At 32.2% G+C, this 18,551-nt stretch overlaps 1 protein-coding gene across 2 annotated transcripts; it reads right to left on the bottom strand.

The window, feature by feature from the left end:
• Positions 1–201: 201 nt before the first annotated feature.
• LOC106669312 (phosphatidylinositide phosphatase SAC2) lies at positions 202–16,367 on the bottom strand. 2 transcript variants are annotated; one of them, XM_014398706.2, is made up of 19 exons: positions 16,058–16,367; positions 15,593–15,960; positions 10,955–11,191; positions 10,777–10,884; positions 10,436–10,661; positions 10,187–10,379; positions 9,957–10,122; positions 9,730–9,891; positions 7,915–7,985; positions 7,448–7,648; positions 5,243–5,301; positions 4,965–5,124; positions 4,783–4,854; positions 4,603–4,726; positions 4,386–4,539; positions 4,143–4,328; positions 3,962–4,068; positions 3,228–3,452; positions 202–3,162 (listed from the first exon to the last, which is right to left on the bottom strand). In XM_014398706.2, the coding sequence occupies exons 1-19, from the start codon at positions 16,179–16,181 to the stop codon at positions 2,785–2,787; spliced, it is 3,321 nt and encodes a 1,106-aa protein (XP_014254192.1). In that variant the 5' UTR covers positions 16,182–16,367; the 3' UTR covers positions 202–2,784. The 2 variants fall into 2 exon arrangements, with proteins under 2 accessions (XP_014254192.1, XP_014254193.1); XM_014398707.2 differs by lacking the exon at positions 7,448–7,648.
• Between the last annotated feature and the right edge of the window lie 2,184 nt (positions 16,368–18,551).

Here is an 18,551-nt window from a genome sequence, read left to right on the forward strand (position 1 = left end):
GTTGTGAATAAATATTTCTTTGTGAACATTAACTCTTCTATTTATTTTTTTCCGCCTCTTTTTATAGTTACTTTATAAGAATTACTTATTTGCCATCGAACCAGTTTCCAGTTTTATATATATTGGATATTTCAGAACCTGCAATATTAGTTAAAAAACAAAGCAAAAAAAGCACTTTTATTTTTTAAATAATTTAATTGCTTAAGTGAAATTAACAAATTTTTACAGGGAAAGATTATATATTTTTTTCTTTTAATTGTAAATATTGCATAATAAATTCTACACATTGATGTAATTATTGCAACTAGGCTACATCACAAAATATATTATTTCAAAGCTCAACTAGTGTTAATTTTACGTTACAAATTGACATTAGTTGCCAACTGGTGTTAACAATTTTTTTCCACTGCACTTTGGGAATTGCGAACCCAATCCTAAATTGGAGTCTTGTGTCATCGATTTTCAATTAAACATCCACTTACAAGGCAGTTTTTGATTAGTCTTATTGAGTACAAGCAAACTAAGTGGCAACTACACTTTCAAAAGTGATACAAACGAGGCTTGAACTATGACAAATATGCAACATTAACCGTTAGTCAAAATTAACTTTGATTAAATAAAATCTTATCACGTATGATTCACAGGTCAAAGAGCCTTTAATAAGTTTATAAATTTGACAATTTATGTTCAAATATTTGAAACAAGAAAAAATATATTAGAAGTCAAAATTATGTAAAAAGACGTCAATTAAAATTCATGAGAAAAGTAAGTTACAATTATAACTTGGAAACTTGAATAAAAGCTCTTTGTACAATAATAACATAAATTATTTATTTCACAGTTTAATTGCTAAGTCTTCTCACTATTTTTTTATTTAATACTATGACATATACAATTCCAACTTTTTGAGCTATTGTTTTCACACTATAAAGCTGCAAATTTGGTCACCACTTTAAATTTTTAATTTCAACATTGGAATAGAATAGAAAATGAAATGCACGTCCTTTTTAGAAAAATGGAAGTCCTGATCACAACTTTTGACTTTATTTTTTTCCTCTCAGAGAGAGATTTCTTCAAAGGGAGAGGGAACTACTGATATAAGCTCTCAGCTCTCGTCTACATCTCTATTCTATTCAAACCACAATCAGCTAAAGACATTTACTTACTTTTAATAAAAATGAAACAGTTTAATTAATTTTTTTTAAAAGTATAACCTGAAACTAAAATTCTATCACAAATAGGTAACTTATAAATAAAAATGCTGTCTGAGTCTAAAATATTTTTCAACAGAGCAAGTAAATAAGTGGAAAAATAAATGAGATCATCTTTCAAAGTCTTAGGCTTAAAATTAAAGCCAAATTAAGTAAGTGTTAAACTGATTTACTTAATCTGTACATATAAAATGGAATATATAATTTTTTTATTAACATAAATAAACTTTTGGAACTTAACTTTTATATTTGCAGACATTAAACAGTAATCAGCTCATTTAATGACAACAGGCCTGACTTGTAAAACCTAAACTTAAAATATCATTAATAAATCACAGAATTTGATATTTTTGTTTGGGAATTTGTATTTAATTCATGTGAAACTAATGGGAGGGGGTGGAGTGGAATAATCTGAGTTTTTATGGAACAGTTCAATTTAAAATTGCTTTTGAGTCAAACCTGATCAGCTTATGCGTGTTACTACTTTTTGTACAAACAAAAATATAAAAAAAGTAGTTTTTACAACTTTTGGTCTAATGATCAAGCTGAATCAGAGATTTTGGCATAAAATTGAGATCAAATGAATTAAAAAATGTCTTACATAAATTAAATATTCATAAATTTAAAACTTGCAACAAAAAAAGGCAACTTTCAATAAGCCATCATATAAAATGTAGATGTAAACTATTCAATTGAATTAAAAAAACTTAGTAGATTAGTTTTTTAAATAAATTCTATTGGAAGTTAAACTTAGTACTCGTGTAAAATGTTAATTTCTAAATTATTTTCGTCTGTTGTTAAATCTTAAACTATTACAAAAAGACATAAAGACAAAGTAATTGATTTAAAAGTAGAGCTAATAAGAACTGTACGAAAAATACAGTCTCAGACAGCATAAGAAATATCATAAATACACAATATTTAAAGCACAAGAAAATTATAAATCACAATCTAATTTAAGCAAATGTTACAATAATCAAAACATGTATTATCACATTAAATTAATAAATAAGAAAAAGTGTTCGTGAAATCAAGGAATAATAAGTACAAATAAGCTTATATACTTAAAAATGATTATTTAGTAAAGTTTATAAGTTTTTTAAACCTCTTGAAAGGTTTTCTGTTAATACTGAATCAAATAGCAGGTACAATTTGAAGAGGAAATAGAAGCTTTCTTTGTCACTCAAGAAAAGTTTTAAAACATTTAAAAAGACCATTTGATGGAGTAAACATTTTTAATGTTTAAAGTATTTTTAATGTTTAGTTCAAAAATAAGATTTTTATTTAAAGACATTTGTAGAAGAAAATATGTATTGGGTTATTTGAATAGGGTGGACAATCTACTTTTAAATTTCAATGGGAAGATATGTAAACTGGAAGGAATGTGAGGCATTGGAAATAGCAAAATGTTAGATATGAATTTACAAAATAGCTCGGCAAACACCTGTCACTCTAATTACATTATAGAGATATTTATGATAAAAATTCATATCTAACTCAGATTGGGAGGAATATACTCTGAATGAAAAAAATGAATAAAAATCAATTCCTGGTGAGGAAGTAATGGGCGAAACTAAACGGCAATAAGCTTGCTCTTGCAACCGCTCGAGGCCCAGATCTCTTTGAGCCTGTTTGTTTCAGCAGAAGCTTGGTAATTATTAGGTCGTACCTGTTTCAACCTTCTGATGTCAAGATTAGCGCCTAAAGTTTGCATCCCTTTAGCGAGTTTAGTGAGGGGAGAAAGTACAGCTGCGGCTGAAGCGGAAGGGCTTGTGAGTACATTTGTAGCAGTGGAAAACCCAGATTTGATCGATCTCAACGCGTTCTCACTCTGAGATGCTGTGATACCACCTAAATTTAGTTCTAACTTACTCGTCGAATGTGAGCTTTCTTCTGGCTTGAAATGGTCCTTATCATCAACTTCGCCGGATGAATGAGAAAATGTTCTGACCTAAATTTGATTTAGTTTTAATATAAAGTTTTGCGCAATTGAGAAAAGGAAATAAATTTAAAAACCTTCAGTTCACAAGGCGTCACATTTAATGTTTTAGGCACAGACCTCTCATCTGAAAGCCCTTCACATATTACATCATCGGGATCGACATCATCTTTAGTTATAGCTGTGTTTGACATTACAATCCCTACATTTGGCAAAAATGTATCTTTTTGCTGTTTTTCACTATTGTCTGCACAAATAACATCATCGTCTTCGTCAGAAGAATTACCACCAACTGTAAACTCCTACAAAAAACAAATTCAAATTTTTGATACCAAGGCTATATTTATATTATGAAATATTGCATTGTAGTGAGGTATGCAAGATAATAAACCTGTCGCTTACATCCTGTTCTGTCTCACTGGTTTAATTTATCAATCACATTTTGACTTGTTGGTCTGTGTGTTAATTTCAGTTTTGTGTCCTTTTATTAGTCAGTTTATAAAAATCTTTTCTTATAAAAGAACACAACTGATAAAATAATGACTAATGGGTGTACAACTAACAGAATGAGTGAAAATTGGCAGATCAGGATGATCGAAAACTCAGATTTCATCACAATGTTTTACAACTTTGAGATTTTGCCATGTCTGTAAGATGGTGAACATAAAATTTAGTCATTACTGATCATTTTGGTTTGCCTATCCTAGTTTGGTCTATAAAACCAAAATGATCAGTAACAATCAAATGTTTTACATGCCAGATGATTTGTATTGTGATGATAAGGTGATGGTTTTTATGTATTTAAACATACCGGCACTTGAATATCTTCCTTTCGGGCAGAAGAGTTCTTTCTTTTGACATTTAGAGTTCGGCCTATCTTATTAATTTTGGAAGTCATGTTAGAAATCGCTTTGCTCCCTGGAATAAAACCAAATTTTTTTTTTTACTAACATGGATGCAAAACTTATAAATACTTTGGTCTGGTAATATACCTGCAGTTTTTATGTTTTCAAGCTGAGTCTCTGATATATTTCTTGTCATTTGAGGAGTTGGTGCAAGCATGTTTTCAGATTTCTGCGTTATCCGGTTCAGAGGGGCGCCAATATGCCATTGAACATTGTTGTCGAATGAAACTTCAACTGCTACTCTTATGCAGTCACAAATTGCCCTCAGAGATTCTAAAACACATGAAGTTGAATTTTTTCTCCTAGACAGACAGATGTTTCATCCCTTACCAATCATCTCATCCTCAGTTTTTATAACAATGGCAACATTGTTGAAAAATCTCAAGTTGCTTGATCTGAATGTATGATGATAAACAACACCGCCTCCTCCTTCCACCTTGTATCTAAACCTTAAGCAATATTGAATGTTCTGCTTGTGCTTTCCCTGATTTAACATAAGTTTTGATAATTTAAAAATTGTAGTATTTGGATTAAAAGTATGACATACTTTATTAAATATTTGAAGAGGCGAGTGTGACATCCCCATATCAGCAGGTCCTAACTCAACCATTGTTATGTCTTCTAAAGGAATCCTTTGACACTTCACAACCTGATCTAGTTCATCATCATAACTAAAAACAAAAAGGTATATAATATAGATATTTATATTTATAAATGAATAACTTACTCAGCTACATAATATGCTTCTCGAGTTAATATAAGAATTGTGTCCATATCTGTTTCACTAGCATCTCCCGTTCTGGAAAAAATGTGATAAAGATAAGAATAAAATGTTAGATAAATACACTAGATTTAAATTATAATTTAAACTCATCATATTTGAAAAAATTCTCCATACTATGTACATACATAGGATCAGCATTGATTAATCCCCAGGCACCAAGAATAAGTGAAGAATCTGTGATCAGCAGTTTTTTACAGTCTTCAATAAGGAGTTTAACATGCTCTGCTGTTGCTGCGGCGTCAGTGTCATCATCTCCACTCAAAACATCTTCTGACACAAGCTGACCTATTGAACCGACAATCAAAAGGCACCGAAAATAAGTTAAAATAATGATTAAACAGATTAAACTTGAAAGAGAATAAAAATTAAAAATAAAAACAATAGTTTTCACAAAAAATGTTACCTTGCATGATGTCTATTGTCGCTTGGCGATAAACATCTTTGAAACGGCTCAAGTAATACCTAGAATTATATTCGCATGCTTTAAAAAGAAAATGTAGCATGAAATGCATCTTTCATTGCAGTTCTAATCCTTCCACTATTAATTATCTAAACATTCAATATATGACATGAGACATTTTGAATAGAATAAGAAGAATGTATACTGCGGCTTTTAAGCTGTAAGATTTGCAAATTTTAAATATTTTGTGAATTATTTTAGCCTAGTAAGTATGGAAAATGGTCACCACTATTCAAAAAGTCTGTAATAAAATTTAACTTCGCCTCAGCTGTAAATAATTAATCAATGTAAATGTGAGGACTATTTTTTAAAGAGGAAGCCTTGCATGATTGCAAAGTTTAACAATGAATGAACCTAATTCTAATTTTTAAAAAATTAACCCCTGGTATTTGCCCTCGTACAAACTCCAAAATACAATAGTAGAGCACACAAATTTTTGAAAAAAAAAATTGGAAATTTTACAAGGTACTTGGTGAAGTTAAAAAAGCATTTAATTGTGAACAGCAAATTCATAAATTCATTCAGAAAAAAATTATAGTTCGAATTATTTATCAAATTTCATAACATGTTGAATTTTATTGACTTTTTCCTTCAATTTTAATTTTTTTTTTTAGGTTCAATTCAATTTGATTGTAAAAATGCAATGTTTATCAATATTTACAAAGAAATTGAAATTGAAGAAAAAAGTCATTTATAATTATTATTACACATAATTGTTATGAATATAAATTCATGCAGGAAAAAAATATTCTACTTTTTAATATTAATCAAGGAGAGATTAAATTGTTTGAAATTTAATTTATAAAAACGTAAAAATTTCTTCATGCTCAGTAGATATAGTGTAAAGAATCAAAAGTATTTTAAAAAAATGGATCTACTTTGTGTGTCGAACCATTTGTGCTTTTGATATATTAAAAAGTGCACTGGCAAATATACCAAAAAAGTTCTAAATTTTAATCAAAACCAATTTATAGAAAGAGATATCTTTCAATTCATCTATTTTTGAACTCACCTGAGTTCAATAGCCAGTCTGTGGTAGGTTGTGATAATGTTGTATGTCAGTCTGACATAAGTTACTATGTGCTTTCGCTACTTTTATCAAGGTATAAACTGTATTTAATAATTTCAAGAGACTTGTTAATGTTGAAAATAAATTGAGAAATAGGTGGTTTTACTGGACTCGATGCCCATTAAAAAGAAAAAAAAATTAAAATATTTTTTCAATTTAATAAACTTTTTTTAAATTGTTATGTTGAATAGACATAAATAGGATTAAAAAAAAAACAAAAAACTAGGAGTTTGAAATACAGAGGTCATTAATAACTGGGTCCCATTGTAAAAGCCTATTTAGAAGTACTAACCTTCCCATGATGAATGAGTTGCTGTTTCAACGTTTTAACCGTTGTGACCACTGGAACCCCCAGCAATTAAACCTTGCATTGTTTGCAAGTTTTATTTTTGTGGATGACAATGTCAAAATTTATAAAACTAACCCGTTTCATTTATTGTGGTAAGGTCTGTAAGGTGAAACTTTGTAGTATTATCATCTCCAATCTGAGTAATTTTGAATTCTGCTGTTTTTTTTTTTTTGTTTTTTTTTAATTTTGCATGTTAATGTGGTTGATTTAATGTTTGCTTTAGAAGTATTATGTATTTAGCAAAAAAGACAAAATAACAGAGACCAACACTGAATACTGAAATGTGTCTTAACAGATGAACCAGCAAGAAAAATCAGACCGGAATGATGAGACTATCAAGTTGCAAAATCTATTATGTAATAAGACAGTAATAGCAAATATATTAATACTTATATTAAAATATGCAAAAAAACAACCTGTTATTTATTAATGAAGGCAATTGCAATAACATTAAAGATAAAATGTTTTTTCATTATTTATGATTAATTTATTATAATGGAATTTTAAAGCTTAATGTTTTCCAGACTGCTTACAGTTTTGTTAAGATTACTGTGAAGTTTTGAGTAAAAATTGCCACCAAGAAAAAGAATTTTAAAACTTGAGGTTAAAACAAACAATATTAAAACTTTTCTGTTTTGAAAGATAGACTTATAGTTTTATATTACAGAAAGCAAGACGCGAAAGAAAGTTGTATCATTTCATTTTAAAACATAATAAGTGTTAGACTAACCTTGAAAGGTTAAAAGCTGCAATTCCAATCAACAATTCTTGTTCTAACGGCAAAGGATTTGAATAATAACAGGGCGAACTTAAGATATCAAATGTATCGTACAACAGAAGGCAAGAGGGAGAAGGGAGAACATAATCAGAACCTTGGCAGACATCGATTACGCCTTGCCTCAAATCGTCCAGTAATAGCCGCCTCAGATAACTGCATGTTAAAATTTTAAGAATTAGACTCCATTATTTAAATAACTTTTTTAAAATTATATGTGAATGGTAGGCTGATACGAATTTAACAAGTCTCTCAATTAAATCAATGGATGATAGGAAAGTCGAATGTGTACTACCTGTTGTTCCTGAATTCAATTAATGATTGTAAAAGAACAGTGTGGAAATAAAAGGGGATGAAATGTATAAAAAATAATACAAAATAAAACAGATTTCTGGGAAATTATTTTGGCATATTTTACTCACCGGTTAGCAGAATTCATCCCATCTTTCATCATTCCAGTCAATTTTCTCTCCCCTGTTCTTGTATAATCTCCCTGGAAAAATAACAATTTACATGACTCTTCATAAAGAATGAAATAAAAAGGTAACTCATAACATTTAGTTTTAGTAGTTTAGTTGATATTTTATCAAAATGTAACTTGCAAATTTTATTATTGAGTCAAAAAGATTTTTTTATTGCCTTTGCAACTTTGCATGTTAGCCAAGGAACATTCTATCTCGTATTTGATGTGTGGAGCCGAGGGTCTATAATGCTGACCACTTGGCTACTATGGCCCCCTGATTAATAGTTGTTAACATCAATCAACTTTATAACATTTCCTACATTTATCAACATTAATTGTTAACCATTAAATGCAATGTTATTGTTGACTTTATTTCTAAATAAAGGAGTAAGCTTTATTTTCTTAAATCATTGAATTTGTTTTTCAATAACCCAATAAGAAAAGAAAATAAAGTTTTATTTGAACAAGATATCTTCGGCACACTTGTCGACATAAAAAGTAAAACCTGTTCAAATGTAATGGAATATAGCTCTTCTTGCATTTACCCAATAATCCTGTCTGGAAACTTTCTCCATAAAACTACCAGCTATTTAAACTTAAACAATTGCACATTGTAAAATCATAAAAACGATCAATTTTTTTTTAAAATTAAGCCTGAGAACTGAGCAATTGCCCATGAACCATTGTGCTTGATGTAGTACTGTCATAATTTGTGGAAATGTATAATAATTTTTATTCATTAAAGTTCGTGCTCTGATTGACCAAATAACTTCTTTTCAATTAATTAATCTTTATTGAGATGGTTGAGATAAAAAAGTCAGTGTCATGAGCGGGATTTGAACCCACGACCTTTGGCTAAATACGCCGCTGCTCTACCACTTGAGCTATCGTGACTTCGATCCACTCAGACACCAACTTCCCATCTCAACCCACCTGTCAAATTTTCCCTCCTTGGGTGGGTTACCCTACTGTACCCTGTAAATTTTTATTTTAACCCTGGAAATGGTATTTTGTCATCTTTCCAACTGGTGATGAAGGTTCAGAAGTGTTTGGTGCAAATGCTTAATTAGTTTCTATGATTATTCGGAGATCGTGAGATGCGGCCGGTGTGACGTAGGTTTTAGAAAAACATTTTCTTTATCGTGCCAATGTTTCAATCTTTATTAAGATCATCTTCAGGGCTCAAAGTGTTTGTTTTCTGCGTAATTGTGTTATTCTTGTGTGTCGTGTTGAGAGTCACTACACACCACACATTGGATTCTATGTTGACAATGGCTGACCAGTAGGGGATTGCAATGGTCGAGTGGTTTGGGCATCTGAGTCATTGCACTGGTTCAAATTCCAGCAAAGTCCATGCCTTTTTAACTGATAATAATATTAAAAGCGTAGTGTAAAGTTGTTTGTCCCCTCGTATACATCACCCAATGGATAGTTGGACATTAAGCCCTCCTATATGACAATAATAGCTTTTTGACCTGAATATTGTATTGTCCAATCCCTATAGATAGAATATCTTATCTTTTATGTTTAGTGAAATTTTACAAAAATCCAAAATCTCCTTACTGTATGATTTCTCTTTACTTTATTTTTTATATTATATTTTTACCCAGATTATCTATCTCTTTAAGTATTGTTTTCTGTTAAAAATGGTTTTCCTACTTTTTAATTTAAATTTAAATTCTGTTCAGCAATAGCTTCATCAATTTTGAATTTTAAAAATGTTCACTTTCAAGCACATTTACAATAAAAATATGTTTGTCTTATCAAAACTTACTTTCAAAGCATTCGTTCCTGCATATTGTTTACTAATAATATCACCATTGTTAGCCCAAAGGAGTTGAAAAGTAGTCCTGAGAGAACTGGGAAGACTGCCTTCAGGAGGAAGCAGGCCGAGTTTGGTCAGTTGTATCTCCAGTACTGATTTACCAATAGCAGTCTGTAATAAATATTAAAATGCGTACATGGTTTTTGGTGGGGGAGATAATGATATGAAAAAATTACTTGAACAACATTTGTCCTGTCGAGGCAATCTATGCAGTTGACTCTAAACACACCCTGCTGCCAGCATATCACACCTTGACGGTCTTTCCAACAAAAACACATTTCCTGTATCACATCTTCTAATTTTGAAATCAAGTAAGACACATTCTCGAATCTCATCCCTCGACTAAAAACAATATTCAATTAGGAAGATGGTTGAAAGTTTTCTTAGATTGAAACTTTATCCTTACCAATGCTCGTGAAAATCAAAAGTAGCGTAAGTTATTGCGTTCGAATTGTATTGCATTACTTGATGAGTGTACCCTTCCCATATTACTTTCTCTTTACCAGTCTGTTCTACCAAATTGACAATACAAACATGCCCATATTGTTTTAATTCCTCTTCAAAATGTTTTTCGAATGCCAATTTAGTTTCGGCTTCTCCTGAAAGTACAGATTTTGTTGTAAAATTCACATGTCTGAACCAGTTTCAAATTAACCTTTGTCGATGCGAGGTGGAGGTCGATATTTGTAACCGGGCTGAGACCAATATAATGGAACAGAGCCTCTGACTTGAACAAATGAAATATGATGATCTGAGGTAGCAACGAACTGCTCCGTTTCAACATAATTTGCACATTTTCCTTCATCATCCAGCCCACGTCTTTTATACCTGGTTCCTGCTCTGTATCTACTCCTCCTGCTTATTATCCCTATTGTAATATTCTAAAATAGAAAAATAAAAATGCTATCACTAGTATAATAGATATCAAGAAATTGGTCATATCATAACACGAGACCAACTGATAACAGTTTGTGATTAATTGATGAACACACCCACCTCTATTCTCGATGAACTAAAAGTTAAAGGGTCCAACTCTATAGCACATTGCTCTATCTGTACAAAACCTTGAATGATTGGCAAAATCCAAGCTTTTGCTAAATTGTTCTGAAAATCGTATATTGAATAATAATACAAACAAGAGAAAACAATAGATGACAACTTGAAATGAAATTACATTTATTTCTAATATATCTTTGAGCATATGCTTGTTCCAGAAGAATCTGTCATCAGTCGACGAGTCAGTTTGGCTGTTTTTCTGAAGGCTGTTTGTCAAATCCGCTTCCGAGCTTCCAGGTTGAGCACAGCAGAAGTAGAATGAATCGGTATCACTAAAAACCCTCTGCAATTCTTCAAGGATACGTTTTTCAAACTTTTCCCTGTCTTTCAAATCCTTTTTTCCACCACCCTTTACCTAAAGAGGCAATGGTTAAAAATAAATTTATGTACATACAAAATGTTGATAACAAATATGAGGCTAAATTGCTTAGTATTGCAGGCAAAATGCATTAGAAAAATCTTTGGTATGTGGGTATACAAAATCCAAATTAATCAAACTTAGATATATACTCCATTTATTACTATCTTATAGAAAAATGATATATAATTAGCATATTGTCTTTTTCTCTTACTTGAATTCTTTTTTAAATACTAATGTGCTCTTATATATGTATATTTACTGAGGAATTTAATTTTTAAAAATAAAATGAAAGGAAGTTTAGTATGTATTTAGGTCAAAATTTTAATCTAGTTATAAAACTTCTTGTTGGATTGGCATCAACAAGATTTATTTTGTTACTTCCAAATTAATATGTAGATAGATAGATTTATTAATTGATTACTATTTACAAAACATTGTTTATGTACATTCTATTCAAATGTGATTTGAGTTTAAAAAATTCACAAAATTATAAATAAAAATTAAAAAACACCAATTAACAAAATAAAACTGATTGAGTTTCTGAGGAAAATACAAATAAAAACCCATAACCAAGAAAGAACCCAAAATAAAATTGATAGTAAAAGAAAAGAAAATTTCCCTGCTGAAATTTGTTCCTATGCTGGCTGCCAAGTCAGTCGAGATCCTTTCACACTTGCTTTGGAAACTTATAGTACATAGAGCCACAAAATTCCTAATTTCCAAAAATATCGGTATTCTTGTGTAGGTCAATAATTTTTGTATTTTGTGGGAAACCTGTACCTAGACGCATGAACTTAATTTACACTATTTGCAATTTTTTATAATTGATCGAGCTCATCAAATGCCACTCTGCACATGAATAGTATAAGACCACTATGTATAATATTTTTTTTAATGCATAGTAAAATTTAACCTGTTATCCTACCACAGAACCACCATGTACATCTTTGTAAATAGAATGGCTTCAGTTTTGCAAGGATTGATTAAAATTTTCCATTTCGAGAAATGCCTATTAAGCTTCTTAGCAATAGTTCATGTTTGCCATGGTGTAGGGTTAAAAAAACAAAAAAACATTATTAATATATTTTTTAATTGTATTTGGATTAATACGTGTAAGATATTTGTGTGTGTGTGTTAGTTTTAAGGCTGGTAAACTACATTAGTCATTGTCAGCCCAATCTTTCTTTCTTTTTTTTCTTTCTTATGTTTGAACCCTACTAATTTCTTTTCCTGTTAAAATCAGACCAGTTAGGACTACAATTGATGCTCTCCTTTTTTATATCCCACTGCTAGCCTGTCTGGGTCAATTGCAGATAAAATTACACATTAACAAACACATTACAATTACACAACATCATTACACATTTCTTGGGGTAATTAGGGATAAGGCTATTTACGCTTATAATTTAGTTTCACACACACTACAATTCATTCACACTACCCCAGAGTAGTCAATACTCCCCAGGGTGATTGGGGACAATCCCTTTCATTCACGCTAATAAATACATTCATTTAAATAAATAACACATATTACATACATAAAAGCACAAAGATCTGTATACAGTTTTTTTTCCCTTTTTTTTGCTTTATCAGGGATATTCAGCCAGATTCAGGTACCAGTGACTAACAATCAAAGTATCTATTTATGTAAAGGAATGACTAGATGAATAAATAAATAAATAGGCTTGTAAATAAATAATATAAATAAATAATACGATAAACAACAGCAACTTAAACATTAATATCACAATTCTTGAAGTATTTGTACAAGGCGTCATAGACCTCCTTGTCACCCTCTGCCAGCAGCGAGCTTAAGTTCATTGGCCGAGCGTCCAATTCTTTCTGTAATTGTTCTCGCTGAGCCTCATATTCGGTGCATTGTAATATTATATGGTCAAGGCTTTCTTCTACATCGCACGTTGCACAGTTTGGCGATGTTCTACAGTTAATCCTGTATAAATATGAGCCGCAGATGCCATGGCCAGTTCGGAGTCGTGTAATTGTTGAGAAGAAAGCTTTTCCTTTCTCTATTTCTTGAAACCACGGCTTCTTTTGTAATGTTGGAAATAATGACCGGTAGAAATTCCCTGCTGTGCCCGTATCGTACCAGTTTTGCCACTTTCTGCATATGTCTCTTTTTATATTGTTTGTCATGTCTCCGACGGTTAGCTGCACAGGCGTGGGAGAACCTTTAATGGTTGCCTCCTTGGCTAACTGGTCGACTCTCTCATTGTGTTCTATACCTGCATGCCCTTTTATCCAGCATATTACAATGTTTTTGCCTTGATTTTTTAATTTGAAGGTTAACCTGACAATTTCGATTATAATGTATTCATACTTATTAAGAAGATTGAAAGAGCGTAGCTGGCATATCGTGCTGAGGCTGTCCGTCATGATCCCAATTTTTTTATTTGGTATCCTCGCGGCGTATTCCAGCGCTTTCAGAATGGCTATACCTTCTGCTGTGTAAGAGCTAACCAAATTCGGAAGTAGATGTTTCTCGTGATACTGGTTCAGGCTGTCATAAAATGCACAACCCGTGGAGCCATTAAGTTTTGATCCGTCTGTGAAGATGAGGAGGTGATCTGGGAACTTTTCGCAGCTGTCTGCCCTGAAGTGCATTTCTGCGTGATTGGCTGGGAGTCCTGTATAATTAAGTTCTTGACAATTTATTTCGCTTATTATTGCTTGATATTCCAGCGAGAAGATTGGTAGTATCGGATTTTTGTAAACAGAATATATTGTTGGGACTAGGGTGAGGAACGATTCCACTATAAGCGGAGCTTTTTTCTTTCGCCAGTATCTGTCTGTCAAAACCTTTTGAGCTAAATGGCTTACTTTCGTTAATAGCGGACTATCTTTAGCGTACATTTTAATTAGGCAGTTTTTTGCATATTTTTCCCATCTTAAGTTCAGTGGTGGCTCACATGCTTCGGCATAAAGAGCAGGTATGGGAGTGCTGGGAAGACATCCCAGGATACGCCGCAGGCATTTGCGTTGAAATACTGCAGTTCGTCGTTGTACAGAATCGGGGGCGTGTCCATAGAAAACCGACCCATAATCAATTGTCGCTCGAATTGCTGACCTGTAGAACAGCATTCCTATGACAGGATCAGCGCCCCATTTGCTGCAGGTGAAGCTTCTCAAGATGTTAAATAGCCGTTCGCCTCTTTTTAATATACGTGAAATGTGTTCGTTCCACTGAAGCTTTCTGTTTAAATATAATCCCAGGAATTTAACGTTCGAGGAAACCGGTATTTGGTATCTGCCAATTCTCTCCATTGCGCCCATATTCAAACGTCTCCTCCTGGAGAAGGGGCATAATACTGATTTTGTTTCCGATATATTGAGGCCATTTTCCTGAAACCATTGATCGATTGTATTCATAGCAGAGCTCAGGGTTTCCTGTCCTTTCGCGGGATTTTTGGTATTAACATAGATACAAATGTCATCTGCATATTGTATGATATGGACATTTTGTGGGAGAATCGACTCCAAATCCGAGACATACAAAGCGTATAAAAGAGGGCTGAGAATCCCTCCCTGTGGTAAGCCCTTATATGTCATGTTGGGACCTTCAATCGAGCCGTTGACCTCAAAGAAGATCTCCCTACAGGTGATTAATTCCATGACATTAGAGATAAACAGTAGAGGCAAACCGATCTTCCTAAGTTTGGATTGCAGTATGTGCAGAATGATGTTGTCATAGGCTCCCTCAATGTCCAAAAACAATGCTAGAATATATCTATCATCGGTAAAAGCTAGATGCGTGTCGCATATAAGTTGTAGTTGAGCGTCAAACACGGAATGGTTTTTGCGAAAACCGTATTGGCTGCTTGGGAGCTTCTTATTCCGTTCCAGCCACCATTGTAGTCTGTTTTTCAGCATCCTCTCGTACGTCTTCTGTACGCATGACAAGAGGGCTATTGTATACAGTTAAAAATACTTATGATCCTGAAATTTGGATCGGCAATCTGTGCCTGCCTTGCCCCAAGGCCTAAAATAGTCAACCTGTCATGTTGTTTTTTATTTGTTTAATATGAAGAATTGAACATATAGTGCGAAAAAGGGCTAACATTTTATTTAATCAGGTCAAAGGTTTTCGTTGTGTTAATAAGATGAATTACATTTTTAAAGAAACAGAGAAGAAAGACCATAATCATGAAATAGGAATGATTTATCATACTGGGAAGTATCTTCAATAAGTTAAACATGATGAAGCACTAAATATTTCATAAAAAGTCATTTCTTATGGTTGGTTCTTCCCCCCCCCCACACACAAACTAGTATTGCTTTTTTAATGGATTACAAATTTGAAATATAACAAGAAATGGAAATAATTGAAAACAGATACCTACTTTTGCCAAAATTTTACTTTACATATACTGCAAGTACCTGGTAAGTGGCCATAGCAGCTGCATGTTGTGTTGTGGATTTGATGGAATTGGTAACAGACTTCATCGCACCCCAAGTCTTGGTAAGAGAGGCTTTTTGAGGCTCGAACAGATTCGTGCTGCCGCCTTTGTGCTTTTTGCAGGGTTTGAGTCCAGATTCAGACGGGCTGACATCCGGGCCGCACGGGTGGAGGAATGCAATAGAACGAATCTTGATGACTTTTCTCCCGTCAGGCAGCACACCAACATCATCCGTCTCTTTAATAAGCATAAGCCTCGCCTCGCCATCAGCTTGGAAGTCAATTTTACCAATCAGCCCAAAGAAGATGCCGAGGCACTCTGGGTCGCCCGAATTGGCCAGCTCCCATCCTAAAAAAAAAGAAAAGTATAAAAATGGACCTAATATTAGGATTGATTTACAATTAGGCTCATTGTAAGTTTACTGAATAATTCATGAAACGCCCACCTGGTCTAACGTCCAATTCACCCGTTTTACGACTACACCACAAACTGGACTCGCTATTCATCAAAACATAATAATCGTCGGTCCTAAAAACTTCCATTTCTTGTAAAACTTTTTTATCACCCATGGCTTTATTTTCGTTTATTGCTTAAAGAGAAAGACATCGTCACACCACGATTTCATCCCCCTGTAAAGTACGTGGCCAAGGGGTATTCCATATAAAAAGAAATATCCATTAACAGTTAAAACAAAACAGATCTTCTGTCATAAACAGCTGATCTTAGTCAGTCCATTGAGTTGTTACTCATGTGCAAGGTTACTCAAGCATTGTGCCATAAGACGATGCAACATATCGATCTTTGATTTTCTTTCGATAATCAAATATGTTTCAACATTAATTTACTGTTGCAAGTTTTAAAGAAAAAGGTAATAGATGAATTCAAACATAAAATAATAACACGATTGCTTAGTGTAATGCACTCATGCACATTGAACTTATGTTTTTTCTGATAATGAAATAACGCAGCTTCCCATGCTGACAATCAAATTTATTTTAAAGGTAAAAATCAGACTTTAAGCCCTTTTAACTCCCAGCTTAGCGTGGCATGATATGTGAGCTTTATTATTAAAAAGGTCTACTCAAGCCTCCATTCTCTTTGATGTCTTAGTGTTTCCTCTCCACAGAAAACTCGAGTTCTCCTTATTAAATCCCTAATAATTCCTTTATTCTCTTATTGTAACGATATTTTTTTTTTCACTTTCCTCATATTCACCTTCAAATTGCTAATCATTCCTGCATTAGATACTGCTATGATCTTAAACCAAGAGATATTTATTCCTATATTAACGTCTTCAGCAATGAGCATTCTAAGCACTGATAAACTTACCAACTTTTTTCCCACATTACGCATCAAAGCGCACCAATCATGTCCAAAGCATTCAACACTCTTCTAAAACTTTAGCCTCATCCTTCAGAATTATACAGGTAAGACTGCACCTGAGATAATAAAATCAAGGCTTCTTCTTTGTCCATCGTTAACCTTTCACAGATTTTGTCACAGTTTAATAACTTAAACACAATTTAAATAAAATAATATTCAATAATACCATATCATTTTCTCCCAAATTTAACTTTTAATAGTTTGATATAAACTCTACTGTATTATGGTGCACAAGTCTAGGAGTAAAGTAACTATAAAAATACAGAACTTAAATATTTTATGAAGAAATGCCTTTGCTCGTCTACAAACACAACTTATTATATAATGGTATTAAAAAAATTTCAAATCTCATGAATCCGTTTGTTATTGCTCAAATAGCTGAAAAGAGGCTGATTAATTGATGTACTAATTATTTATTGATATCATTTTATTATATATTTTATGCTATGAAAATTGTAAGTTTCAATGTAAAGTTTTCCAAAACATTAAAATGCCGGCTGGTTAATTAAATTAAATTTTGTTGGAAGTTCATAAAATGTCTTGTAATGCTTAACAGCAGCATAATGTCTACTTTAAATATGAAATTAACATTGACAAAAATATCGATTAGCGTACAATATAACTATATCTTACAAGTAAAACAATGCATTTGTTCGGTATGTAAGATTGAGTTGTGGGTTTCGTGGATAGATGGCACTTAGATGTTTCTCTGGTGTGTAGTATACAACACGTGTCGCAAGACGTTTTTGTTTTCAATTGAACGATACAAACATAATAGCTATGCTAATAACATTCTAACATATTTGGGACATAGTAATTATAGCATTATTACCAAATGTTATATATTTATTTATTATTGTTATCAAAAAAACAAATCTATTTTCTGTGTCTCAAAATCGCTATCTATTTTTTAATATATTTTGCTATAAAAAGCTATTGAAAATTGTTAATATAATACAACGTTAAATATAAACATAAATATAATTACTAATATATTATTATAAACTATAATCACATAACTTTTTCACCTCAACCAGGACCTTATATAAAAAGAATAATTAATTGAAAGGAGTAATTTGGTCAATTAGACCACTAAACATAATGGATTTAATAAAATATAATATTAATAATATAAATTATATAATTTAGTAGTATTAGTATATAATTTAATTATTTCTTTATCAATATAAAAACTAATATATATCTAACAAAATCAGAGCAAGGGTCTACTTTTTTGAATTAGAAGTCAGCCATTAGTTGATTGTTATGAATATTTATTTAAAATATGTACATGTTTATTAGGGGCGTCGGTGGCCGCAAGGTTTAGTCTTTGACACGGCGCTCATCACTGTAAGGTAAAGGTCCCGGGTTCGAATCCAGCGGCCCTGCATTCGAACCCGACATACTTACAAATGGGCTTTTTTTCAAAAACACCGGCACCCTGAGGGTTTATATGACCTCTGCTGTTGCGAACCCTCGTTAAAAAAAAAAAAAAAAAAAAAAAAAAAAAAAAAAAATTAATTAATGTACATGTTTATTATGTACACTGGAAATGT

Source organism: Cimex lectularius, unplaced genomic scaffold (genome assembly GCF_000648675.2).
Source record: "Cimex lectularius strain Harlan isolate CLEC.00 unplaced genomic scaffold, Clec_2.1 scaffold35, whole genome shotgun sequence".
Lineage (NCBI taxonomy): Eukaryota > Metazoa > Arthropoda > Insecta > Hemiptera > Cimicidae > Cimex > Cimex lectularius.

Coding starts and splice junctions, on each gene's coding strand:
- LOC106669312 (XM_014398706.2), bottom strand. CDS start 16,181: ATGGGTGATAAAAAAGTTTTACAAGAAATGGAAGTTTTTAGGACCGAC. Junction 10,380..10,435: donor TCCACCTCGCATCGACAAAG/GTTAATTTGAAA, acceptor CTGTACTTTCAG/GAGAAGCCGAAACTAAATTG. Junction 5,302..7,447: donor GCAGCTTTTAACCTTTCAAG/GTTAGTCTAACA, acceptor ATATAATTCTAG/GTATTACTTGAGCCGTTTCA.